General features: G+C 53.8%; 2 protein-coding genes and 1 long non-coding RNA gene across 7 annotated transcripts in view; 2 read left to right on the forward strand and 1 right to left on the reverse strand.

The window, feature by feature from the left end:
- The first annotated feature begins 9,436 nt into the window (after nt 1-9,436).
- Nucleotides 9,437-12,419, forward strand: LOC106898299. The gene is made up of 3 exons (XR_001413912.1): nt 9,437-9,713; nt 10,336-10,574; nt 10,825-12,419. It is a non-coding gene; the product is annotated as an uncharacterized LOC106898299 (long non-coding RNA).
- GLYCTK (glycerate kinase) lies at nt 12,419-26,723 on the reverse strand. 5 transcript variants are annotated; one of them, XM_014959459.1, is made up of 7 exons: nt 26,632-26,723; nt 25,400-25,579; nt 19,849-19,960; nt 17,576-17,971; nt 17,054-17,205; nt 15,000-15,175; nt 12,797-14,391 (listed from the first exon to the last, which is right to left on the reverse strand). In XM_014959459.1, the coding sequence occupies exons 4-7, from the start codon at nt 17,860-17,862 to the stop codon at nt 13,486-13,488; spliced, it is 1,521 nt and encodes a 506-aa protein (XP_014814945.1). In that variant the 5' UTR covers nt 17,863-17,971; nt 19,849-19,960; nt 25,400-25,579; nt 26,632-26,723; the 3' UTR covers nt 12,797-13,485. The 5 variants fall into 5 exon arrangements, with proteins under 5 accessions (XP_014814948.1, XP_014814947.1, XP_014814945.1 ...); XM_014959460.1 differs by having other exon boundaries at nt 25,448-25,566; nt 26,632-26,718; XM_014959458.1 differs by having other exon boundaries at nt 25,400-25,566; nt 26,632-26,718.
- LOC106898270 (WD repeat-containing protein 82-like) overlaps nt 26,522-26,777 on the forward strand; it is a 15,429-nt gene continuing 15,173 nt past the window's right edge. Inside the window, exon 1 of the mRNA XM_014959407.1 lies at nt 26,522-26,564. Within this exon, the coding sequence (XP_014814893.1) occupies nt 26,522-26,564 (43 nt within the window). The remainder of the gene's footprint in view (nt 26,565-26,777) is intronic.

A 26,777-nucleotide genomic window follows, 5' to 3' on the forward strand; every position in this document is an offset into this window, starting at 1 on the left:
GGCGGGGGGGACGGAGAGGAGGGAGGTTGGTCTTTTATTTTCCCTTTTGCCTGTGTCTTTGATACCGTCCCCAGGAGGGGATCCCGTTTCCCCAAGCTGCCTTTCCTCCTGCGCCGCCGGGATTCACGCCGGCCCCAGGTAAAAGGAGAAGCCGGGACCGAGCGGCGCTTCCCGCTCCCCGTGTGTGCCGTGGGTGGGCTGCCGTGTCCCGGGGGCCATCCCCACCACTCGGGGCTGCTTTGTGGCCAGGTTTGGCCTCTCCGGCTCAGGTATCGCCTGCCGGATGCCGGCGGCGGAATCTGGCCCCTTGTTTATGAGCGGGGGAGTAGTTTTGTCCTTATCTCCATCCGCTACGGAGGCCGGAGCTAGAATTTCAACGGGATGCTGCGGATTGCCCCTGGGTGGCAGCTGGCGTGGGTGCCACCCCCTGGGAACGGGGTGGGCACCCCAAGTGGGACAGAGGGGTGACGAGGTCTGCTGAGCACGGAGCCGGGCTCTTGAGGACCGTGGGTTTCGCTGTGGTTTTATTGTCTGGTGCCTCTGTCTCCCCTTGGCTCCATCTGGTTTCCTTGTCCATCCCGGGGATGGCTCTAAAAGGCAGGGAAGAGGTGATGCTGAGGGTGGGTGGCACACGGGGGGCACGCGGGGTAGGCTCACAACTGGGGGGGGGGCTACAAAATGCCCGCATGGGTGCCTCATCCCCAGGAAGTTTTGTTGGAGGATGCTGGTGTGGCTTGGGGCAGCCCATGGCTTTGCTAAAGGAGAATGGGAGCGGAGCACGAAGGCACCGAGCCCCATGCCGTGGGGTGCGCCGGCCGGGCCCCCGCCGGTGTCTGCGCCGCCGTGCCAGCTACGTGGGCTGTGTTTGGAGGAATGACGTGTGCGGTGACGGGAGGGAGGGCGAGAGGGCGAGCAGGGGCCGAGGAGCAGCCGGAGCCCGGCCGCGACCCCGGGGCTGGCGTGGGCGGCCGCAGCGGGGACCGGGGGGAGCCGGGGAGAGGGATGCACAAGGGATGGCAGCTCCCTCTTCTCTGCCCCTCTGCCTGCACAGGGTGCTGCCTGCCCCTGCCTGCCCTCTCCGAGCTGTTTGAACTCAGCCACGGGGAAAGAAGGCCGGGCGTAGGGTTTCCTCCCACCTCCCTTTTTTTTATTTTTTTTTTTATTTATTTTTTTTTCCTGCTTTTAGACATGAGACATTCCTGAGCGGATGCTCGCTGCCGAGGCTGGGACGCCTCCTGCCAGACGAAACTAATGGGAAATGGGGGAATTGGTTTGGGATTTTTTTTTTAATTTTTTTTTACTCCAGTGTTTTCCACCCTTGGAGTTATTGGAAAGGCAGCTGCGGCTCAGCCCCGTGCAGCGATTCCCACGCGTCTCCAGCCAGTCGTTTCGGGTCTGTAGGTGGTTTGCAAACAAGTCAGTGTGAGTACAGGAGCAGCAGCTCGCACCGGCGTGGCTACTGCGGCGGGTTACGTGCTTGTGTCTCCACTCCTTCTCCCCCCACCAGATCAGATGAGTAATTATCAGAATCGGCGAAGTGTAAATTATAAAGCAAAAAACCCTCTGTGAAATATTCATAACTCTGCCTGCAGCGAAGGGTCACCCATCGGAGCTGGTCCCATCACCCAGCCACCACCCCATCACCTGCCACCCCGCCGTCCCGTCACCCACCCGGCCGGTGGCGGGGGAAGGAGAGGGGGGATGCAGAGAGCTGGTGACCTTGCGACGTCCCCGCCGCCCCGCTCTGCTCCACCACCTCTCATTTTTGTCCAGGCACCGTAGACATCTCTGAAAGCTGTAATCTGCAAAGCCCTGGGGGGTTCCACACTGCTATTATCCCCGAGACAAAGAGGGACAGGCAGGCAGATTACCTTGGCCTTTATTTTTTCAGCTGGGAGCAAAGAAAACCCTTAAATGAGCTTGCTGCTGGGCAGGGATGAGCGCCCCAGGCTCCTTCTCTCCCCAGAAGCTTCAGGACCCTGTCCCTCACCCCGGGAACAGCTTGTGCTGCCCCATTCCACCTCCACTACAAAGCCCCAAGGCCAGGCGAGGTTTTGGCTTGGGGCTGGGGCTTCCTTGCACACCCCACAGCACCTTCACTGGGTGTGTAGCACCCAGGGATGGGGTGGCAGGACCAGCCGGGTGCTCGTACCCATCACCTCGGTGCCTGGCGGTTGCATTTCCAGGCTGGACCGGTGATGGGCAGAGGCAGGGCTCACATCCTCCACGGCTGGGCACTCAGACTCCTCTCCACGCCGGGGGCCGTATCCCCAGCCAGGCTGGCCCTGTGCCGAGACAGCACCGCCGTGGCGAGGGGCAGGTCCCCTCCATATGGTGGCCCTGGCCGGCTCCCAGCGCCGGGGCAGGTGCTCTCGTCTGGGCTACACAAAACCCTATTGTCGGCACCCGCAGGGTCCCCCCTTCCCCTGGCAGGCACCCGTGCCAGCCCCTGCCCCTCTCCTCGCCCCAGCACCACCAGGGAAATGGCTGAGCCTGGCTGGACACGGCTGCATCCTCCCCAGGGCTCCCCTCCGAGGATGCTCTCCAGGCAGCCAACGTCCCCCCCTCCACCTTGAGCCATCCCAGGCAGCCCCACTGCCGACAGCAACGCTGGGTGGGTTTTGTCAACCCCACCGTTAAAGTGCTGATGGTTTTATCCCTGGCACTTAATTATTCTCCCAATTGCCACTGCCGTGATGCTGGCGAGCGGCGCTGGCGGTGACCCCGCCGAGACCAGCTCCCCTGCTGCAGCCTGGGGAGCTAATGGCAGAAGCACGCCCCACGTGGAGTTTAATTATTGGCTTTCTTCCTTAACAGAGTACATTGGCTGACCTTAATGCAATTAATTAGGGCTTAATCAACTTCTGGTGGCTCAGCACAGCACACAGTGATTCCTGCCTTTCCAGGAGGGTTTATAAGAGGTTAAGGCAGCTGAGGAGGGGTGAGATGTGCTCTGCGGGCTTGGTGGGGCTCTGCTGGTAAGTAGAGCTCTGTTACCTGGGTGCTGGGACAAGCCTCGTGTGTCCTTCTAGGCTGGGCTGGAGATGCTGGTAAAGGCAGGTGGGAGGTGAGCTGGGCTCAAGGGCTGTGCCTGAGGTGGTGTCTCTGCACAGAATTGCCTGTGTTACTTGTTTTTGGCATTGTGCTGAGCTTGGGGGTGGCTCTTGCAGGGCTTACCCCTTTAGCCTGTGCTGGGCTGGGACTTTCATGTTCTTGGGGTGCTCTCTGCTCGTGATGGGGCTCTGGCTGGGTGGTGTATCCAGCAGCTGATGGTGGGTAGCTCCTGGGTTTGCACCCAGGGTGCTGGGGGTGGTGTGGGGGGAGCCCTTCTTCTCCTCTCCTTAGCAGGCATCAGCCCCGGAGACAAGAAAGGAGCTGTCAGTTACCAGCTCTCCCTGGGCAAGAGGGAGGCTCCTTCTCCTCCCTGCCCAGTGGCATTTAATAACTAATACTGTTAATTAATTTTGCAGAATGTCCCCAGCACCCCTAGTGTGAACCCTGGCTCTGTACCCCATGGTTCCCTCTTGGCTTGCTGGCTGGGTGCTCCACAGGCTTCTGGGGCCCTCAAATATGGACCAAGGCATGGATGTCTAGTGTAAGGATTTATTCATGTGCCTTGTGTCTCCAGCTGCTGGCTTTTAGGTTTCCAAGCCAGTGGGCATCTGTTGGAGTAGCCTGTGACAGGGTGCCCTGTCCCTGGGCTGCTGGCTTTGTCCTCAGATGAAGTGGCTCAGCCCTGGTCTCGCAGAGAGCCCCTGGTGAGGTGGGTGTCCCTGTCCAAGTGGTGGCATCTCCCAGTGTCAGCTGTGGAGATGGGGACTGGGACCACTGCGTGCCCCACTGTGTGTCCTTGTGTCCCGGATGCTTTGTATCCTCCCTGTCCCATCGCTCCGAAGCAGCTCCTCTCCACTAGTGGCACGTTCCCCCCTGTTTCCTTGGGTCCCCATGTCCCTGGCTGTCCCCCCCACCCTAGGGGCTGTGCCACCAAGCCCCCTGGTGCTGGGACTGGGAGGTGGTGGCAGGAGCTGTGCCAGCCGCTGTTGCCGGCTTGTTTGCTTCAGTGCCAGTTCATTAATATCGAGGAGCTAATTAGGATTCTACAGCCCTTCCCACCCGGCCCGCTCCTTCGCAGGCTGGAGGATACTTGTTGTCTGTGGGATTTTGCTGCAGCCCTGGCTTAAAGGGATCTGGCTCCCGGTGTGTCCCAGCCCGGTGGTTTGTGTCCCTCACTCCGCTCCCAGCTAATCCACGTGGCTCGAGCCCCTGGAAGCCTGGCAAATGGGAAGTGATATTTGCCAATAATCCCCCTGTTCCCCCTGGGCAGGCTTCTCATATTATGGGTTATTAAAAAACCAAAACCCAGGCAGCAATAACTGCAGCCCTGGGAGAGCCCAGGCACAGATTGCTCCTGGTCAAACCCCCCCTTCCCAGCCCCCAGCAGAAGGGCTGCAGGAGGAGGTGGCACAGCCAGGTCTCATGGAGCATCTCTAGGCAGAGCCCAGCCCCTCTTGCAAGAAGAGAAGGGATGAGGCACAATCCTCTTCCTCCCTGGGGAGCGAGGGGGGATTCCCCGCCTCAGCATCTTCCCTGGGGCTGGGCAGGGGCAGGTCCTGCCCTGGCATCTCCTATAACACCGAGCCAGCACTGCTCACCCGCCACCCCTCTAGGGCAAAACCAGCCTCTGCTCCCAATTTTTTGCTTTGCTTTGCAAGGCTTTTGAGAAAATTTGGCCAGAATTTGGGATGCTGTTTCCTCCGGGATGAGGCAGTGATGCTGCTCCTGCCTTTTCCATGCAGCTCTGGCAAAGAGCAGCCCTGTGTCTTGCTCCCTTAAGGATGCGTTCGTCCCATGGGAAATTCAATCAGCAAAAGATCTGTAGTCACTTGGAATTTTTTTTTTCCCCACCAAAAATATCGATTTCCTTGCAAGAAGTCTCAACTGCAGCTCAAAATGTTTCAGTGCACGGGTTGGGGGGTTTCCTTCTGCTTTTAAGTCAACATTTCCCCTTAAAATGTCACTCAGGGAAGGCTGCTTTTTTTTAAAGCACAAGTCTGTGATGACATTTTAAGTGGAGAAGAAAATTGCTGCTTCGTTTCAAAATGTCAACTTCGAGTGGGGTGGGTTCAGGTTTGGTGGGGTTTTTTTATTTCAGCATTTCCTCAGGGGAGAAGCAAAATGGTTTCATTAGACTCGAGTAACCGTTGCCCCCCACCCCGTCACCCCCCAAATAAATCCCTTTTTTTAACTTGGTGACATTTTTACAGCAGGGGAACTCGAGCCAGGAGAAGTGGTGCTCTGGTGGGATGCTGTCCTGGGAAGGGATAACCCCATGGCAGCCAAACCTGAGTCCTCCAGGGCAAATCCTCTGCCACCAAACTCTGGTGGGGACCTGCAGGAGAGACTCCATCGCTATGAGAGGGATTAACGGGACGTCCAGGTTCTGAAGCTCTCCTCTCTCATGTCCTGGAACCCCATGGCAGCCAAACCTGAGTCCTCCCGGATAACCCCATGGCAGCCAAACCTGAGTCCTCCAGGGCAAATCCTCTGCCACCAAACTCTGGTGGGGACCTGCAGGAGAGACTCCATCGCTATGAGAGGGATTAACGGGACGTCCAGGTTCTGAAGCTCTCCTCTCTCTGCTCTCCCTCTGTCTCACACTCCTGGGTTTCTTTCACGCAGCTCACCCCGAAAATTGCTTGTGCTAGATTAGGCGAGAGACTGGAGTTATCTTCCTTTTATTTATTAGGGTAATTATACCTAATGATTCACATGCTCGTGGAGAGTAATTACTCCCAAATACAGCACCGGCGGTGTTCTTACCCAGCCTGGGTACAGTGATTCACAAATGCATCTTTTGATACAATTCATCAAATGACGATCCCTTAATTGCTGATTTGGTTTGGAGGTGGGTAAGGGGCGATCGAGGACCCGGTGGCACCATCACCGTGCCCGGTTCCCCCTGGTGGTGTGGTCCCATGTGTGTCTCCCCCCAGCCGCACTGGTGGCCATCACAGCTCACCTCCTGCGTGGGTTTTGCTGGGGATTTCCGTTGGGTTGAGCCCCCTGAGCGGTGGGATTTGTGTTTTTTGAAGACTGAGAGAAACCTGGGGCTGCCCCTCTCCATGGTGGGGACAACCCCTCAGTCCTCCCAAAACGAGCAGTGGTATTTGTGTTTTTTTGAAGAGCTGTGGCACAGCCTGGCTGAGAGAAACCTGGGGCTGCCCCTCTCCATGGTGGGGACAACCCCTCAGTCCTCCCAAAACTTGGCAGCAATCTGGGTCAACCCTTGCCTCTCCACAGCTCTTGGAGCAGGTGGGTGGGAGTTCATGAAATACTGATGTGGAAAGCCAAACACTCCAGGTTTTGCCCCCAAAAAAGGCCCCTTTCTCCAAATAGCTCATCATGGGGCAGCTGTATGGGATGTCACCTTGCCCCAGGGCCTGGCAGCCCCTGCACTGCTTCAGGGAGGGGACGTGGGGACCCTCACCTGGTGACTCCTGCCCATCTCTTGTGCTTCTGGCTGGACAGGAGCATCCCAGGTATGATGTGTGGAGTCCAACCTGCTGAGCTGCTCCAGCCCCTGGAGAAACCCTGACCCTGGGGATGGAGGAAAGTTTCTGGGTGTGTTTTGAAGGGTGTTGATGCTTTCTGGTGCTGCGATGTGGCTTGGAAAGTCAGCCTGGAGCTTGAAGTTCCTCCTCATGGGTTAAGGGGAGCCTGGGGTGATGACTCTGGGATGACTCAGCCCCTCCAGCGCTGCCCAAGGCAATGTTGTGGTGCTCAGCTGGAGGCTGGTGATCAGCTGTGGTCTCTTGGGCCAGCAAAAAGAGGTTTTTTGGTGCCCTCAGTGAGCAGAGCATGGCTGTGCATTGCTGCTTTGCTCCTTTTTAGCTAAAAGAAGCTGTTCCCTTCTCAGTGTGTGTCTGGGCTGAGTTGAATGAGCCTGTCCCCTCCTGCTGCAGGCCCTGCTCCGGGTCTCCCATCTCGTGGATGCCAGAATCCCTGCTGGGATGTGAGCAGCTTCCAGAGGAAGGCAGGAGGAGAGAAGACAGCACAAAACCCCCTTTCTGCTGGCCACCACTTGGCTTTATCCCCAGCATGGCTTGGGTGGGCTCCTGTGGGAGCCTGCCCCCGTCACACCCCTGGCACTGCTCCGTGAGCATTCACTGGGGCAATGGCTCCCTGGTCTCATTCTACCCACGTCCACCCTCTTAGTGGAGGGTCCACGCTTGTTCGTGGCCCCCCATCAAGAGCTGCTGCTGCAGGTGGCCCAGCCAGGTGCTGCTCCTGATGGGCTGCTGGAGGATTTGGGTGCTGACAGCTCCCCACAACCGCTCGCTCCACCTGCTGGGCTGCTTCTTCTTGGCCAGATGGTTGAGGATGCTCTGACCGCCACAGGGAAGGGGGCTGGCTCCTTTTTCTCCCCCCACGAGGTGTTTCTGATGGCGCTGGAGGCTGTGGTACCCCTTGCCTTCGTGGGGCTGATAAAGCCCTGGAGATGACAGTGGTACAAGCAGAGGGTCCCCAGGCTGGAGGAGCCCCTGGGGGGTGATGCTCCAGGATGGGAATGGGCAGAGGGAAGGTCTGGGTGTACCACGGGGTGAGTCTTATGTCAGCTCCAAGGGGAGACCTGAGGTGAGGGACCCCGTGAGCTGGGAGCAAGTGCTGATGCTCCACAGGACTCCCTCTCCAGCGCGCTGGGACCTCCCACGCTTTCTCCTGGCTGAAACACCACTTCTCTTCTCTCTTTGATGCAAGGCTCCTCTGTCTCCCCACGGACCCCACAAAGGGGCCGGGGGGAGGCTCCTGGGGGCTCCCCAGGGCCCAGCTCCATCCCGGCGGGGGCCGTGGCCGCTGCTGCAGAGGGACTGGCCTGTCGCCCTGCCAGCGTGGAGCTACTCACAGCCTGCTGTCTTGTATGGCTTTTTATTCCTATGTGATTATACATCCCACTTCATATAGGGATTGAAGCCGTGCAATACACCAGGGTCCTACAGCGGAGAAGAACCTCTGTGCCATGGGACCTGGCCTCAGAGGAGCCACCAAAGCGAGCCCCCGGGGTGCTGGAGGAGGGCTCTGTCCTGAATCCCAGGCTCCCCAGCCCTCTCGGGGGGCAGGTGAGGGGTGCCCAGCCACTTTAGGAGGAGGCCAGCACCAGCCCACCCCTTGCAAGGATGGGCCTGACTCTGCAGCATCTCTCTTGTGGAGAACCCTGGAAGCTGTGCTGGTGGGCCCAGCCCCAGGGTGGGGAGGTCCCCGGGCACCCCCTTGCCTTGCTTTTGCCCCCCTGCTATCCTGGAGGTGGGTAACAGCCTCCCGGTGAGGGCACTGGAAGGAGGTACTGCCAGCAGCACAACAGAGGAGGAGGAGGAAGAAGAGGAGGAGGAAGAAGGAGCTGGGGAACAGCCGTGGCAGCGAGGGCTCCCCCAAGCACGATGCTCTTCAAAGTTTCTCAAGAGGCCTCAGCCGCTCTTTCAAGGTTTGCGTTAAATCTGTCACATTAGCAAAAATAGTGAAAATTACCCGGCTTGTGGAGGAGATGAAAGGCAGCCCCCATTCCAGTCCCTCCATAAAGGAAGGGCCCCATTAACACCTAGTGAAATATTAGCCATTAATCAGGCTCTGTGCAAAATAAAACCATCCACATTTATCATTATTGGATCCTTAATGAAGTGATAATGGGAATGCTGGGGAGCTGTGATATTAATGTCTCCTAAGAGGCAAGAGCAGAGCCAAGGGCGGCAGCCAAGATTTTTAATTTACTGCCAAAAGCTCGTGCTGTTAATAACGCAGTCACTTCGCCCGGCCATTAGCACTGTTTGGCTACGAGCAGCCAGCTTAGGAGAGCAAATCGACCCCAAACACACCCGGGCTTTGCTCGCCCTCTCCCCACCCAGCAGCTGGGCATGGCTTTTCCCAATGGCTGTCCCTTTGTCCACTGCCCATCTACGGGGATGTGGCCAGGGAGCTGTTGGCCATCTCCTTCCTGGAGGCTGGCTGCTGTAGAAATTTTGCTTTTCCACTAAAAAGGGCAGGGACTGGAAGTGCCAAACCCAAGCAGCTCTTGGTGTTCTCACTCTTTCTGTGACTTGTCTCCTTAGGTGCAAGCGCCCCGAAGCCAGGATGATGTGGTCCCAGTATGGCCCACACGCTGGGGTCACCGTGACCACAGCTCCAGTTTTGGGTATTTTCATTTGCCTGGGTACACTCCTGCAATCCAGCACGTCTCAGGCAAGCTGCAAAGCCCTGCTCGGTGGTGGTGACTCACTCAGGTTCCCAATGGGAAGGTCATTGCTCCTGGCAGGCTCCGACAGCCTGGAGGCAAATCAGAACTTGGCAGGTAAGCGATGCTGCTGCGTCTTTAGAGGCAACTCTTATCGCACAAATCTTTGCAAAACCCAACTAGTGTGGCCCAAATCTCTGCAGCATCTCTCTTGTGGAGAACCCTGGAAGCTGTGCTGGTGGGCCCAGCCCCAGGGTGGGGAGGTCCCCGGGCACCCCCTTGCCTTGCTTTTGCCCCCCTGCTATCCTGGAGGTGGGTAACAGCCTCCCGGTGAGGGCACTGGAAGGAGGTACTGCCAGCAGCACAACAGAGGAGGAGGAGGAAGAAGAGGAGGAGGAAGAAGGAGCTGGGGAACAGCCGTGGCAGCGAGGGCTCCCCCAAGCACGATGCTCTTCAAAGTTTCTCAAGAGGCCTCAGCCGCTCTTTCAAGGTTTGCGTTAAATCTGTCACATTAGCAAAAATAGTGAAAATTACCCGGCTTGTGGAGGAGATGAAAGGCAGCCCCCATTCCAGTCCCTCCATAAAGGAAGGGCCCCATTAACACCTAGTGAAATATTAGCCATTAATCAGGCTCTGTGCAAAATAAAACCATCCACATTTATCATTATTGGATCCTTAATGAAGTGATAATGGGAATGCTGGGGAGCTGTGATATTAATGTCTCCTAAGAGGCAAGAGCAGAGCCAAGGGCGGCAGCCAAGATTTTTAATTTACTGCCAAAAGCTCGTGCTGTTAATAACGCAGTCACTTCGCCCGGCCATTAGCACTGTTTGGCTACGAGCAGCCAGCTTAGGAGAGCAAATCGACCCCAAACACACCCGGGCTTTGCTCGCCCTCTCCCCACCCAGCAGCTGGGCATGGCTTTTCCCAATGGCTGTCCCTTTGTCCACTGCCCATCTACGGGGATGTGGCCAGGGAGCTGTTGGCCATCTCCTTCCTGGAGGCTGGCTGCTGTAGAAATTTTGCTTTTCCACTAAAAAGGGCAGGGACTGGAAGTGCCAAACCCAAGCAGCTCTTGGTGTTCTCACTCTTTCTGTGACTTGTCTCCTTAGGTACAAGCGCCCCGAAGCCAGGATGATGTGGTCCCAGTATGGCCCACACGCTGGGGTCACCGTGACCACAGCTCCAGTTTTGGGTATTTTCATTTGCCTGGGTACACTCCTGCAATCCAGCACGTCTCAGGCAAGCTGCAAAGCCCTGCTCGGTGGTGGTGACTCACTCAGGTTCCCAATGGGAAGGTCATTGCTCCTGGCAGGCTCCGACAGCCTGGAGGCAAATCAGAACTTGGCAGGTAAGCGATGCTGCTGCGTCTTTAGAGGCAACTCTTATCGCACAAATCTTTGCAAAACCCAACTAGTGTGGCCCAAATATGTGCTGGCTTGTGTGTGGGGTCTTCTGCTGCCAGCAAAGGGACTGCAGGTCAGAACTGGCTTTGGGCTGGAACAGTAACACACAATTGTGTGCTGAGCGTCATCCCGAGGAGTACAATGACGCCTTGTTTGTAAGGGCTGCGCACACTCCAAAGCTCCTTTCCTCCCTAGGGAGAAGATGCACGAGGTCCACCCAAGCAATCCATCAGAAACGGAACTTCGCTCTATCCAGGTAGAAGCATCAGAAGAGGAAAAGTGTTTCTGTAACCTGGGTGTCCTTGGTCAACCTCCCCCTGTCCTGTTATTTCCTCATTAAAAAAGAAGGGACAAGAACAAAAGCTGCACATGGAGGCCAAGCGAATGTAGATGTGAAGAGCACTTCAAACAGCTTCATCCTTTCAACAAACCTTTTATCAGCCTTCTCTCCTCCCCAACACAAACTCTTTTTTTTAATCATTAGTGAAAAGTTGCTGTTTAGAAAGCAAGTACACAGCTCGGGGTACATGCGGTATTATCAGCGCAGGCATTTCCCAGGAGAAGCCAGAGAGCCTGAGCCCAAGGTCTTCTGGACTCGACAGTGCCATGGTGCAAGCAGCAGCCCTGAGGACTGGCACAGCTCAGCAGTGTGGTGGGGCTGTGGGCAGAGCACAGGGGACAGCAGGCCTGTAATGGCATGCCCAGGCTGGCACACTGCATCTGCCGCTGAAGATGCCAGTGACCCTCCTGCCAGGCACCCCAGCCCGAAACCGGAGTCACTCTGGAGCAGAATTGGACAAGGAACCATTTAAAATCATTTTGGAGCCAGATTTAGCCAGTCATCCTGGCCGCAGCCCATACTTTTTGGCTGTACTGCTGCTCATGTTAGTGCCCCCGTGGTGCTGGCACGCCGGGCATGTGGAAAACGCCAAACGCTCCGAAACCTCCTGGCCACCTCCGGAGAAAAACGCGCAGCACAAAGCAGCTTCTCCTGTGCAACCTCCACCTGACATTATGGGGGCACAGCGAGCTTTATACCGCTTGGCAGGTTCCACCCAGCAGATCTCAAAGCTGCTTGCCAGCCCGAGCGAGTTCAGGCATGTTACAGAAGACCTTCAGAGTCAGAGGACAAATGAGATGCGTGGATGAGTTCAAACCACCGGGGTAAGACCAGGGTTTTGAAATCCCCAGGCTTGTGCCTTGACACTACGCTTGGGCTGTGGCCCAGACTGTCCAGCTGCCAGCCTGGCATGGATACCGGGCCCCGTGATGGTCCTGCTGATATCCCTACTTGTTAAAAATTGGCTTCCAAACCAAAGCAGGAGGTGTCGCATCCTCCTCAAAAATCCACCCTCCGCTCCGTCTAGGAGCAGGGTGCAGAACGACTCTTCACTGAGACACCATGACTCGTGGTGTTGGCAGGATGGTGTATTTGTGTCACGAGATGAGATCAGCCACACGGAGTAGGTCTGTCTGTCTGGAAATAGTCTGAGTCAAGCGTGTCCTATTAAATTAGGGCTGCAATTTTTCAAAGGAGCTCAGCTCCCGCTCAGGCACTGTAACAAACAGGCAGATCCTCAAAAGGAGTCGGACGTGTTGGGTCATACTGGCTGCTGAGCTGAAGTCCTTTGAATATCCAGCCAAAACCATCACCGTGCCTGTTGCTACAGGCAGAGCCCTTCTGAAATCCAGCCCCACCATGGGCTCCACATCCTGGGAAACCCGGCTCATCCCTGCTCTCCCACATATTGCACTGCAGTGGGTGACGCAACTGCGATAGCCACCGCGTCCTTACACATGCGGGGAAGCAGCTCCCTGTCAAAGCAGGGCTCTGGCAGCTCTGCCCTTTGATCAGCTCAGCAGCGTGGGTCAGGAGAGCCGAGCAGGAAGGTTTCTTTGCCTTTTGTTCTGCGGAATTAGTGGAGTTAATCAGAGTGACAGCGACTTCTGCCTCGGCGCAGGAGAAAGGTCAGTGGCTCAGGCTGGATGTGCAACTGTTTTCTAGGCAGCTGGAAAACACCACGGTGATAGCTCACAGCGTCCGTGCTGCTGGCGTGGAGGCTCTCCTGGTGGGATCAGTGGGGAAGGTGTCTGGAGGAGGAAGGACTCCACTCAGCTGGCTTGCTGCTGCACCCCTATCGTCCCCTTCCTTTTGCTGCCCCGTGAAGGTATACCAGCTTCTGTGTCACTGTGCACTGCTTTTGTGTCACCCGTGTGAGACAAAATGCTGCTCTGGGCCAGTGTGCTCCTGAGCTGCACTGCCGGGTGTGCGTTGTGCTGGGATCAGGGTCTGCGTTGCCTCAGGTACCCTGGTGTGAGAGGAACTGCAGGGCACTGTGCTGGCACGGTGTTGGGTGTCCCCACCGCGTCCGCCCAGCACATCCATACCTCCAGCTGGGCAGGCCTTGCTATTGCTTTTATGTCCTTCAGTCACTGGGATGCACTCCTGTGAACCTGCAAAAGCCCCCCTGATGAGCTGATTTTGAGCTGGGGGCACTGGAGGTGCCACAGCTGCAGTGAGGGCTCTCCCTGGCAGCCGTACCTTGGCCTCGCTTCCCCATGTCTTTTATCTATAGCTGGAGCAGACACAGGAGTGGCAGCTCTCAGCAGAAGTGTTAAATGTGGCCTCTGTGTCCGTTAGGTGACCTCTTACCTTCCTCTGATCCCAATTACAAGTGCTTGCTTTTGCTGTGGATGTCCACTCATGTGTTTAATTAGTGGATTCTTTCTGTCAAAGATATTAGCAGCCATGACAGCAAGCCCTAATTTAAGTAGTTTACATCGGCCTGCAGTGTTGATGCCTTCATTTACCCCCAGTCCTAATTAAATGCACCTGGGTATCTGCAGAGGGAGCTCTCATGATCTCTCTGTGGCTCTAACTAAAATGGCCTGGATGTCCATGACGTTGGTGCCCGTCAAGCCTGTCACCAGGAGGTGATGCCCACCTTGGAACTGGCTGAAGAAGGTATAGGAGTCATTGTTGCTGAGAAAGGCCTCCACGTCGAGGCCCTCCTGTAGTGCTGCCTCCACCAGCTCGGGGCTGCAGAAGGCCCCCGCCGCCTCTGTCGGCCCGTCCTGCCCATCTGTTCCCCCACTGAGGAAGATGATCTCACACCTCCTCAGGGGGCTGCTGGTCTCCATGGCCTGTGCCCTGTGCAGCCCCAGCCCCACACGCAGGGCCAGCTCCTGGTTCCTCCCTCCCTTGCCGGTTCCTTGAAGCTGAACCGTGGTTTCTCCACCGGCCAGGATGCAGACTGGTCTCTCAGGTCCTAATCCTTGTAGGGCTTGTAGAAAGTTGGCAAGGTTCAACCCCGGGATCTCCAGCTCTGCCACCAGCTGCAGGAGATTCCCTCTCACCTCCTCACCCCGAGGCCCTTCTCCGAGGCTGGCCAAGCCCAGGCAGACCAGCTGGACCAGTTGGCAGTACAGAGTGGCCACACGGCCGACCTCCCCGCAGATGGCCGTGCTCAGAATCAGAGTGGCGTAGCCCAGGTCCTCAGCTTGGCGTTTGGCCTCATCTAAAGCCAGCGTGTTCGATCCGATGATGACGTTGCAAACGTGGGAGTAGTCTTCTGGAGCAGTGGGCTTGGTGGGAGAGCTGGACAGAACCGTTTCTACTGACTTGGGCAGGTTGTGCAGCAGGTTGTATTTGGTGAGTATCTGAAGGCAGTCTTGGACACTGTGGGAGCTGGCAACAGTGGGCCCACTCGCTATGATGTCCAGGGGGTCACCAATCACATCAGAAAGGATGAGGCTCACCACCTACCAAGAGAAACACCTGCAGATTATTGTGGGAGGCAGAGGCAGGTGGCCACACCAGAGCCCTGGCGTAGCGCTGCTCTGGGTTACACTCCTACCATGCCCGTGTCAAAGCAAATGGAAACAGGGGCAGATCTTGGCCCATTTTTGTTTTAAGATCTCATGGGAGTCACCTTGCCCTTCCCAAACTTACAGATCTAAAGCATCCTTTGATGCTGACCACCACACTGTAAGATGTAGCCCGTGCCACTGCAGCTGTCAGGCTGGTAACCCAGTGTGGGCTCAGTGATGGCACTCGCTGAGAACAGTCCTTGAAGGAGCCAAGGGTTGGACCCAGCCTCAAAAGCCCTGTGGTGGAGCACCAGCACGTTGGAAGTGCCTGCTGGGTGTGGGCCTGGGTCTGCTGAGAGCGGTGTGATGGGATGGCTGATATTTGCAGAGTCAAAATTCACCGTTCTCCACCTGTCTCCCTGAGAGTTTGGGTTCTCAATGAAATCTGAGCAACAACAGTGTGTGAGGGTTGCTCACTCGGTGAGGAAAAAAACCCTGCAAGCACACCTAGGTCAGTTGATCAAACCCCTATTTTGAGGGCAGGGCTTCCCTTTGGTTACCTGTGCAGGATGTGCAAGCCGGGCGAGCCCTCCACCCTTCAGCAAGGACAGAGTCTTCCGGACAATATTCAGCTCCTGTATGGCAGCTCCTCGGGAAGCCAGCATCTTTGTGAGTTTCTCCTTCTCTTTGAGGAGGATGGGAGGAATGGGAGCAGGCAGTAGGGCTGAGCCACCTCCTAGAATGCAGAAGAGATGGCAAGAACATCAATCAGGACAGCAGGAAAAGGAGGACAGGAGGAACACAAGACTGTTCAATGCTTGAGCCTCTCCTCTTCGCTCACCAGTGCGCAGGGGGAAGGCAGAGGTGGTTGGGAGCTATGCTAATATCTCTGGAGAATTCACTCTTCTCCACCAGTGGCTTTTATTTGCTGCTGCCCCACACTGTCTGCAGTCAGCAACGCTTCACCCAGGCAGTGTAAACCTCACTGGACCCGGGTAATCACATCCCTGCAGTGTTGTGGGGACGAGAGAGAAGGACCAACAACTGTTCTCCCCGCTACATCAGGCTACTCGTGTGTCGTCATCCTGATTTTTCAAGGGCTACCTGGATGAGTGAGCAGGGAGCACGGGCTCCACGACTCGCACAGCAGTCAGTGCTAAGCAGATGGAGCCACTGCCTGCTTTGCTGGCTCCATTTACTCAGGACTGCCTGTAAAAACACCAGCTATGGCTGCAGCAAGATCGGAAATTGCTGAACTGCGCTTATCTGGGCCTGGGAGGAAAGGAAAGGAAAGGAGGACAGAGTAACACAAAGGACAAAGCACACCCAGAGTCTGTGGTGATAGCCTCATTCATGGGAATCCTGTTGCATACAAGCAGACATTGGAAACACAGAAAAGAAGGCAAAGAAAAAATGGTTCTAATGGAAAAGTGGAATGGATGGAAAATACAGAGTAGAAAGGAGCAAGATCTGAGCAGAGAGTGAACGTGCACAGAAGCGCTGCTGAAAGCTACTGTCAAAAGGCAAAGCCTGCTCAGAGGTTTGAGACAAATCAGCATCAATAAAACATGATGAGCAAGAAAAACAAATGCAAATGCCTGTGTTTCAGTCAATAGCCAGGGATCTAGCTGAGAGGCAGGAGCAGTTGGGGACCGGCTGCTGTGTGGGTGTGCGCAGGCACAGGGAGCCGCAGCCGCGGGGAGATCCTGTACAGGTTCCCTGAAGGGCTGAGGAGTCTCTTGGAGATCCTCATAGCCAAAGGACAGGAGGAAGCCCAGGGGAATCCCCAGCAAGCACAGCTAGATTCCAGTTGCTTGGGTGATTGCCTAATGGCACTGCTCTCTGCACCAGATCAGGCTCCAGCCTCCACAGAGGAACAATCACTGAGCTGAGGAGACCAAAGGGTTTATACAGAGCTGCTCCGAGCCCCTGCGTGCTTCTGCGCTGTGACACCTACTCACCCAGCTGAGCTCAGCCTGGGGTGATGTCACTGCATCCCTCTGATGTACAATATCCACCTTCCTTACACAGCCCTGGGTCTGGGGACAGCCCAGGGGCCCAGCAGACAGAGCCTGGGGGCGTTGGGGACACACAGCTCACTGGTTTGGAACCTGGGGGCCTCGTTTCCACCGGCTGGGAAGCAGCAAAGCCCTGGGATGGGTCAGTCCCAAATCTCAGCTCACAGACTCACACCCCTGCACAAATTCACAGCATGCAAGCCCACCAAGTGCTTGCTTCTCCAAGTCTAGATCCCCAAATGTAAGGAGGGGGCAGGAAGAAAGCACCTCCTTGCCAAGGGGTGAGAGCAGCTGGCAGGCTGTGCCCAGAGGTGCCATCTCACAGTGGTGGCACCACCACAGCCACCAGCCTGCGCAGCTCAGCCTCTCCTCAGTGCTGGGAGGTGCCATGTCCACTGCAACAGGTAGCCCTGTGCCCTCCCCTGCTGCATCCCTGGAGAAAGGCTGGCAGGAAGAGGGAGAAAGGAAAAATCATGGTGTAAGTGCCAGTCCTGTAAGAGCTGGCACAGCACAGTGCTCCCCTGCTGCACTGCCACATGTGGGCAGGCAGCTGGATGGCCCTCAGCAGAGCCCCTTCCCTGGGATCCCCACGCTACCTGAGATGAGCACAAGGAGCAGGTCATCTGCAGTCAGACCCTCAGCCAGCTCCTGGATGGCAACTGCTCCCTTCAGAGCCTCTGGGTCTGGGAGGTTGTTCTTGGCACCTTCGATGACTTGGATTTTGCTGTGTGGCTTCAGGAGCATCTCCCTGGTGAGGTAAGAGAGGTAATTACACCACTAACACATGCACCTACACAGGCAGCCAGGCTGTCACTCTGCAGGCAAACGGACCTGGTGCACTAGAGGTGCACTGTGAGTGACCAGGACAGGGAGGTGGCCTCTTGCTAAGTGTCTCTTCCCCAGGGCTGGGGAGGCAGCACATCCAGCACAAGAGATGGGCTGTTTTCCTGGTCTGCTGGGACATGATGGAGGTTGAAGACCAGGGCAGTGTGGTGGACAGGGTGGGCACCAGAGCAAGGGCAAGTGGAAAGGACTGAAGGGATTCACAGCAACATCCCACAGAGGATAAATCTGGCAGCCTATCCCCCAAAAACTGTCCAGACACAGCCCCCTCTTACTGCATTCCTGCTCGCTGCAGGCTCTCCTGGATGCCTAGGGGCACATTGATGATCCCCCGAACGAGGTGATCTCCCAGGATCTCTTCTGCTGCTGCAGCCATTCCCAGCACAGCTTTGCCGAAACCTACCAGGTACAGGTCCCTCTTAACTGGAAAGGCCTGGCCCTTCACCAGCAGCTGAGGGCACCCATCTCCTTGGAGCTTCACAGCCCTTTTCAGCATCGGAGCTGGCCGGACGGTGCCCACCGCGCTGCGGAAGAGGGACAGCGCGTGCTCCCGAAGGGACATTCTGCGCAGGGTGGCCGGGCTGAGTCAATCTGCTCGGTGGGGTGGGCTTGTACACACTCTGCCAACACTGGCAAGGGCTCAAGAGCTGGGTCAGCCAGCACCCTCCAACCTGCAAGGGAAAGCAAACACTAGCAGGAGAGACAGGGAGAGTAGGGAGGCCAAAACATCAACCACGGTGCTCTAGTTCCTGTTTCCTTTAGATGAAGGTGCCATATTGGCAGCATTTTCAAACCTCTGCCCAGGCAGGAGGGAGGAAAGAACAGTGTCACGTTCAAACTACTTGTCAGCTTGTGGTTCCCCTGCAATCCTATCACCTCCAGCAGGGAAGGTGAGCTCTGCCAGCCAGCTCCTCCATCACTATAGATTTGTCACTTGCAAGCCATCATTTCTATTTGCTCAGCATTTGATGCCTTTCCAAATTGTGGAAGCTGCTCTCTGTCCTGAAGAGAGCAGGGTATCTGGGTGGAACAGCTTTTCACTACACTAACTCCCTTCCTTGTGGTAGCCAAATGCTGATCTCATTCTCTGGCTGCCCATTGCCACATGTGTCTCTGCAGCATCACGCATGGACTTGGGAGAAACAACAGGCTTGCTGGCTGCCTGATCCTTTGCTGCTGGTGGCCACAGGGAGACCAGTAATGAGGCTTCCCCACCAAACAGCAAACAAACACAAGGCTTCATCCTCCTTTAGTTTTCGGTTCTCTCATTATCCATTAAAATCACATTTAGAGCCCAAATAGGAGTTCAGATCCGGACAAAGATGCCAGCCGTGTCTGTGAAAGCCCATTTGAGCCAGTCTCCACTGAGTATTAGCATTATATGCAACAGAGATGAGTGTGGACCAAAGGCTCTCAGGTGCTTAAGGGCAGACACTTGTCCTGACAGAGGAAAGGCAGGCCCTGCCAACGTGCAGACATCTATTCCCTCCCAGCATTTCTCCTTCCCTCCGTTAACTGGCAGCAAGTTCACTGCTGGTTTCTCAGGATCAAAGACCCTTGTGATCCACAGCTCTCCCGCTCACGGCAATTATGGTGCAGGCAATTAAGGCAGGGTGCCAGGAGGCTGCAGCAGCCCAGGCAACACACTGGATCACAGAACTCATTCAAATTACCCGAGAGAGTTAATCTTCTCTCTAGTAAATGGGTGTGTTTCGGTGCAAGGCCAGTGGCTGGCTTCTTCTGTGAGAGTCCAGAGGTCGCTTTGTCCTAACGCTCCCATAGCATTGCAAGGTGTTAATCATTAAGCCACCCAAGCTTTCCAACAGCTCCTCTGGGTCTAAATCTGCCTTATTTTGCTGCAAGGACCCAAAGGCTCTGTGAAAACCACACAAGCACCTTCTCAGGCAATGAAGCTTGGTCACACCCTGAAACCTAGTGGATAAGGGACTTGCAGGTAAAACTTTATGGAGAATCATAGGTTTGCCAGAGAAAAAAAATAATTATTTGGTATTGAAGAGAAACAGATTTTAAAGGCAAAACACAGGGCAGATAAGCTACCTATGTACGCTCTCTTTAGATACTGGTCAGGACTGGATTTTCAGTCACGAGGAGAGATAAAAGACAGAACGTCCTGACCGCTTTGTTCCTAGACTCCTAAACTTGACGGCAGCTGGTGCTGCCAGCAGTTTAAACCGGTGAGCCTCAGCCCTTCTGCAATGAGGGCCAGAGTAACCGTACAACTGTCAAGTCAGCTCTACACTTCTCAGGAACTGAGATTAGCATCTCCATTCCCAGCAGGTCTCCGATTCACCTGGCAGCACAGCACAATCAGAGGAAGGTGTTACAAAAAAGGGGTGCATCATGCCCCAGGTCACCTCGTCTGAGCTGTGATAGAGGCTTTGTGGGAGTGGCTGGAGAAAAAGGCATAAACGGAGCTAGGGGAGTTTAAGAAAATAAAGCTCCAAAGCTTTTAACAGCCTCTGTCTCTGCCTTGATGTTTCTGTGCATGGCTGACCCAGAAGACCAGGGGAATTGAGCACAACCAGACCTGCAACCGTGGCTCCTGTCACATGTGCCCTCCCGGCGGCTCCGCTCAGCTCCAGCTCCAGACACGACACAGCAGGCGCAAGTTGTTTAAAAGCAATCCTCTTCTACTGGAGCTGAAAAAAAAATAAATGCAGCACTTGTGTACATACTGCTAATGCTTGCTCTGGAAAGCATTTCGCTACAATAGCAGGCATGTAATCTGTTTTCTGCACTCTGAACTCAGATTATATTTTAACCATCGAGGCCTGATCCAGAGCCTGTTGAAGCCAGCACGCATCTCGCCGTTGCTTTGAAGGGTTTGAGGGCACAAAGCCTGACACCGACCTCAGTGCACAGGTGTAAACGCAGCGTAAATCCAGTGTAAAACCCCCCTCGCAGTCAGAGGTTATCCAACTTCACACCAGCACAACAGAGAGATGAATTTGGCACAGACCCATTAGCTTCGGAGGTCTCGGTGTGTAACTCTGCTCCCTGTCAGCTCTGATTAGACACACAGGCTCACTGGAGGCTCCCCTTGGAATGGGGGTGCTGCTAATGATGCCACAGATCCATTTTTGTGTAATTTATTTACACAGTCTCAGGCACCGAGTATGAAATGTCATCAGGGAACAGCTATAAATCAGTGCTATGAAATCCACTGCAGATATTAACAAAAAAACACCCCTCCTATCATTTTACTACTCAGGGTTTTAGGGCACAAAGCCTGACACCAACCTCAGTGCACAGGTGTAAACGCAGCGTAAATCCAGTGTAAAACCCCCCTCGCAGTCAGAGGTTATCCAACTTCACACCAGCACAACAGAGAGATGAATTTGGCACAGACCCATTAGCTTCGGAGGTCTCGGTGTGTAACTCTGCTCCCTGTCAGCTCTGATTAGACACACAGGCTCACTGGAGGCTCCCCTTGGAATGGGGGTGCTGCTAATGATGCCACAGATCCATTTTTGTGTAATTTATTTACACAGTCTCAGGCACCGAGTATGAAATGTCATCAGGGAACAGCTATAAATCAGTGCTATGAAATCCACTGCAGATATTAACAAAAAAACACCCCTCCTATCATTTTACTAGGGCTTTAAAAACAAGATCAAGAGAACTGAATATCACCCCACGCCAGGGCATAGGCAGCCTTGGAAAAAAAAATAATCCAAATGGCAGCTCCCAGACGACCTCCACGGATGGTGAGTCTAGAAATGATGTAATTGCCAGTCAGCTGCTGCGTCTCGCACCTGGGGAAATTACATCCTGACATCCCTGCATTTTCCTCTTCCCACAGCTGGCCGGGGGGGAGAAGGGGCTAATGATGTGACTCACGCTGCTTCACGCACTAATTTGTTCTCCAGTTTCTCATGGAAATCACATCAGGACGAGCCCTCTTCCATATGGATGTAGGGTGATGTGCTATAGGCACTAGTGGGATCGGGTTCTACACCTTCGCTTTGTCCCTGATTGGGATAATTTGCAGTTGGAATATAGTCTTTTGGAAAGTTTTCTAGAAGTTCACACTCGCTTAGGAGGAAAATGATGCTAAGAATTGCATGTTCCAAAGAGAGCAGGAGGACTGTAAGGGCTTTAGATTAATCCCCTTTAAATGAAAACTTCCTCAGCTTTCACTGATGAATAATGTTCACCATCTCCATACCTGTTGGCGTGCATTACCATCATAAGCTCTTTCTTCACAGGGCTCCTCCTAAGCCTGCAGAAACTCACACTGCTAAAACTCTCACAAGAAAAAGCAGCAAAACCCCAGCTCCTCATCTCCACCGACTCTGGGAAAGAGGGAGGGAGAGGAGCTGGACTGTGATAAAATACAGGCAAAGCACTTGTATGCATTACCTTTCATTAACTTTTTAATTAAAGCAATTCTGCAGGCAAGGAGCCAAAGTTAGAGGGAAACAGAAGCAATCCAGCACTAGGGGCAGACATGTGGTAAGCTGCCAGGTAAATGGGATGGTGGCACGAGACCAAAAGCATGGACATAGGGGGGCATAGTCTGAGCCATAAAATCGGAACCACACTGGGGAGGAAAACAGTGAACAAATGAGCTGGCCGTGCCCGTGCAGGGAGAAAAACGAGCCATCACCTCGCTCCGTGGCAGGAGCCAGAAAAATATTCCCTTCTAGGGGCCAGTCTGCCATCGCTGGGCAGAGCTGAGCTATTCCAGGTGCTGTGGTTGGAGGTTTGTTCAAGGGTTTGCATCACGGGCTTGTGGTTTTCTTGAAGTTGGGGCAACTGGGCATGTTGCAGGGCAACCTAATCACACTCTCTGAGCGTTTCAGGTGCTGCAAGATCGGAGGATGCTGTGTATTAATGCTCCGGGATGGCTAATTTAACTGAGATCTTCAGGAGTCTAAGGTAATTTATTTTTAATGTCATCAGGACTTCTCTGGATTTCCCCCAGGGTGGCAGCGATTGGTGGCTGGCCCACTGCGTACAGGGTCAACTCCAAAATCCCCGAGGGGCTTGGAAAAAGATTTGAGATGGCACTGGATCAAACCCCAATTGTTTTGAGGATAATTTTGAGCTCAGGCTCTAAAAGACGGATTACATCTTTGTTACAGCGGTAAACTACCAGGCACAGCAAGTTTTAACAGTGTCTCTTGCTACTCGTTTTTCTTGCTACATGACTTTCTTCTGGCCTCTTGGTACATAAATTACCGTTAGACTCACCGAGGCTTACCGCTTCCATTTCTCATGCATTACCAGGGGAGTTTACCTATGAAGTACAACAGAGCAGAGATTTTACTGCCTTAAACTCCCATGTCCCCACTTACTGACACATCTTTTCTATCATTTGATATATCAAATTTAATTCGCCTGGTGAGTCCTGCTCAAACTCAAACTTGCTGCTCCAGATGGTCCCAAAAGCATTACGAGAAAATTTTCCAGGAGATGCACTGAACCCAGGAGGAAAACAAAGCGGTGAAGGTTTGTTCCAAGTGACTATTCTAGGAGGATTAGATGGGGGATTTTTCAAGACTAATCCCTTTAAATGAAAATTTCAGCATTTGATTAATTTTTTAATCTGCACATGGATTTGCATAAAATTACTGCACTGCCTCATTCACACTTTGTAGAAGAGAAAAATGTCTGCATCTCGGATGGACCAACTCATTGCTGGTCAGCAACGAAGGGTCCAGTACACACGTGGGTGTGCAGGGACAGGGTGAAAGGTCCTTTTGCCCCCACTCACTGGGGGGTTGTCCTGCATCCATAACTGGGAAGGAGGATGGTGGTGGACAGAAGCAGTACGATGAGGCCAGAGAGCTGCACAGAGTTTGCTGGGCAGGTAAAGGGAGGAAGTAGGATGGAGCATGAATACCTTTGTTTCAAGAATATGCTGAGCTCTGGGAAACCCCAGAGTCCTAATTTCCAATACATGGCTTTCTATATGTTTCTTGGAGAAGAAATATGTTGCGCTCATGACTGATTTACTCACCAGGAGAGTGTCAACGGGGTCTCTTTGCCTTTGATGGGGAATGTAGCCTAAGGCCAAACGCAGGGAAGATAAGTGTTCTGTTCAGCATTTTATATATATAGATCAGTATCATTAGTAAAAAAAATTAACTGGATTTGACATATGCATCTTACTAGTTTTTCTAGGTCACACTCCCTTCACTCCCTATATACCTTTTGGAAATGATTTTCCCATGTGCTGGGGATTGCAGGGAAGAAAAAATTTTCACTAAAAAAACCCTTCTGTAGCTCAACGCAGAACAGTACTACCCTGAAGCCAAGTCCACGCCAAGTCTACTTCCTTTCATGATGTAATTTCTCAAACTCCCAATTCCGAGTCAACTTGCAGTCAAAAATTGAGTGTCATTTAAAATACAGGGAAGGATCATAGTATTCTAGAGAAGGTGAAAAGTTGCCAGCCTTGAGGAATGGAATAATAGAAAGGGGTCGAAATTCAGTAGTGCAAAATACAAGGTCATGGTCTTTGGGATTAATAACAAAAAATTATGAGCTCCTCAGAGGAGAAAGAGCCAGGAATATTAATCAGTCACAGGACGACAATTACAGCTGCCCTCTAGGCTGAGACAAGAGGCTATGGGGAAAGTGGAAAGCAGCAGATGTAATCTACCTTGACTTTAGTGAGGTTTTTGACACCATTCCCATGAGCACGCTGAAGAAGCGTGGGCTGGGCAAACACACTGTTAGACTCACTGAAAAACAGTCTGACCACTGGGCTCTGGGGGTAGAAATCAGTGGCTCAGGGTGCAGCTGACAGCTGGTAATCAACAGTGACTCTGTTGGGGTTCATGTCACCCTAGGGCTTCATTCGTCACCTGGAGGGTAGTGCAGACTGCCTAATTTGGGGGAGGTGCTGGGTGAGAGAAATGGTGATAAACTCAAGATGAGGAGAACAGAAACCTCATGATGCTCAGCAAGGAGAAGTAGGAAGTTTTGCTGCTGGGGCAGGATCCCCATGTATCAGGGTGGGCTGGGAACCAAGTGGTGCAAGCAATTAAGGAACAACCTAATAGCAGTTACAACTACTTGAAGGGTGGTTATAAAGACAGTGGAGATGGACCCTTCTTGGTAGTGGCAGAAAGTATAAGAAGGAGCAATGGTGACAATTTGCAAGCCAGGACATTCACGTTGGATATTAGCAAAAAGTTCTTTATAGATATGGTCACACAGCACTGGATCAGGCCACTCGGAGAAGCTGTGGGCTCCATGTTAAGTGGTTTTCAGGATTTGGCTAGACAGAACCAGAGACAGGCTGATCTTGTAGTGGTGACAGTCCTGCTCTGAGCAGGAAGGTGGAGTAGGCAGCTCCAGAGGTCCCTTCTCCCCACACTTCCATGATTCCATGTTGTCACAGCAGGGACAGGGTTTGATGCTCCAGGGCATCATGTTTAGTTTCAAGAACCCATAAAGAGATGTTGTAGGATACAAGTCCTCCACACAAGCCTTCAGTAATAACCAGTACCCACCCAGAACCATTGCTCCCAGCAGAGTCCAACAGAAATATATTCACCTGAGCAGTGCTGCAGCCAGAAGCATCTCTCTGAAATTCACATCTGCCCATCTGAGCATCAACTCTGTCTGTATTGTGCAGGTTATAGTGGTATCGAATACAGAAATGCATAGGTAGAAAGACTGCATTTGATCAATATTTCTCAAGCAGCAATTAAACGTTTTTTTCCATTAGCTAGTTTTGCAGGGGCATTATCCATAATTCCTACTTAATGTGACATTTTTCTAGGAGATCCAATTATCCTGCCAGATAAATTCCAGCTTGGTATAAACTGACAAACTTAGTTCCAACGATTAGGAAGAAAGGCAGAAGAAAGAATAAAAAGGGAGTGACAAAATATCAAATCAACAACCCACGGTGTTATACAACTCTAAAACTTAGCTCTAAGTATTGTAGGTGTTTTGAAGTAAATTGTCTTATGATGGTATTGGTGAGTCACCTTCAGGACCCACATGAGATAATCCGGGCTTTGATCCTGCAATTTACGGTGTGCAAGAGGCACTCTGCCGTTCTGTGCTTCTCCAAAATCTCTCATCACCTGAAAATCAATTGTAGGTCTTGGACTGACCTGCACTTGGGTAACTGACCCTGAGGCCCTCGGAAGTAATGAAGGCACCTTTTGTTGTGTAGACTCCTGTGTGAAGATCTTGTCCCTGTTTCAAAGCATCAGCGAATCATTCTCATGAGCCGATCCCACCACCACGTGAGAGGGTGAATCGGGTTGGGTGCCCGAACCTGTAAGGGTGAACTGCAGTAAGCAAACAGTAAGGGCAAGTGATGTCAGAAAAAAAGACTTTTGTTTCACTAAATCATATATGCACGTGAAACAATTAAGCATGTTTGAATGACGTGCGAGCAGGCCTTTGGCAACAGCTCCTGGGCTTACTGTTGTTTGACCACAGGAGGGCAATATTATTCTAAAAGCAAAATCTAACTCCTGTTCCTATGAAAAGAAAATGCAATTAACATTTATGAAGGCATCTATGGTTTGGGGATTATTTTTTTTTCTCTTTCGAGTTTCTGGGGCACCAAAATGGCAAAAGATCTGGCGCTCTTCTAAAATTAAGATACCGGGGTACTGGAAATCTTCGTGGGGCGGTGGGAAGGAGCTGGGGGTGTGGAGTGGGTAGATTCTCACAACTAGTTGCACTCCAGGACGAACTTTTTAAGGCAAAGAGATGTAGAGAAACCCCAACACAAGAGCCTGACGTCAGGATTCATGAGCGACAGGAAAAAAATGAACAGTTCCGAGGTGTCTCTGTTGGAGCAGCTGCCTCAGAAGCCTTTCCCAAAGGGGCAGGGTTCATCGTTCCGCGGGGCGAGGCCGCAGCACCGCTTGGAGGCCCGTTTTTAGAAGAATAAAAGATACTGGGACGTAGAAACGTGCGATAATTGGGAGTCGGGGTAAAAAAAAGAACGGGAATGCGATCGCTGTTGTGTTCCACAGCCGGGAGCGGCCCCCGGGGCTGTCACTGCCGGTCCCCGAGGAGACCCCCGAGACCCCCCCGGTGCCGTTTCCTCGCTAGTGACCGCGGGAAAGGCGGAAAAACGAGTTAATTTCCCCCCCGGGTTTGTTACACGCCGGCCCGGGGGTCGCCGCGGCCTCCCCTCACCGCCCCCCGCCCTGCCCGGCACCGGAAGTGACGCGCCCCCCCCCCGCACGGCGCGAAGCCTTTGCCCGCTCAACGGGATGACGTCAGGCCCTCAATACGACTTCCGCGAGACACGCGTGGGTGGGTAATGGCGGTTTGTCCCGTCCCTCCCCGTCCCTCCCTTCCCCTCGCATCGCCCCTTCCCCACCTCGGGCCCAGCGAGGGGCGGGGGACGCCGGCAGCCGCCCCGGGCCGGGGGAGGGCAGCCCTTCCTGCCACACTCAATATGGCCGCCTTGCTCTCTGCGCCCTCCCCTGTCCCAGCATGCCTTGCGCACGTCCTCCCCCCCCTCCC

This window comes from Calidris pugnax, unplaced genomic scaffold, assembly GCF_001431845.1.
Source record: "Calidris pugnax isolate Ruff unplaced genomic scaffold, ASM143184v1 scaffold407, whole genome shotgun sequence".
NCBI classification, from domain to species: Eukaryota; Metazoa; Chordata; class Aves; order Charadriiformes; family Scolopacidae; genus Calidris; species Calidris pugnax.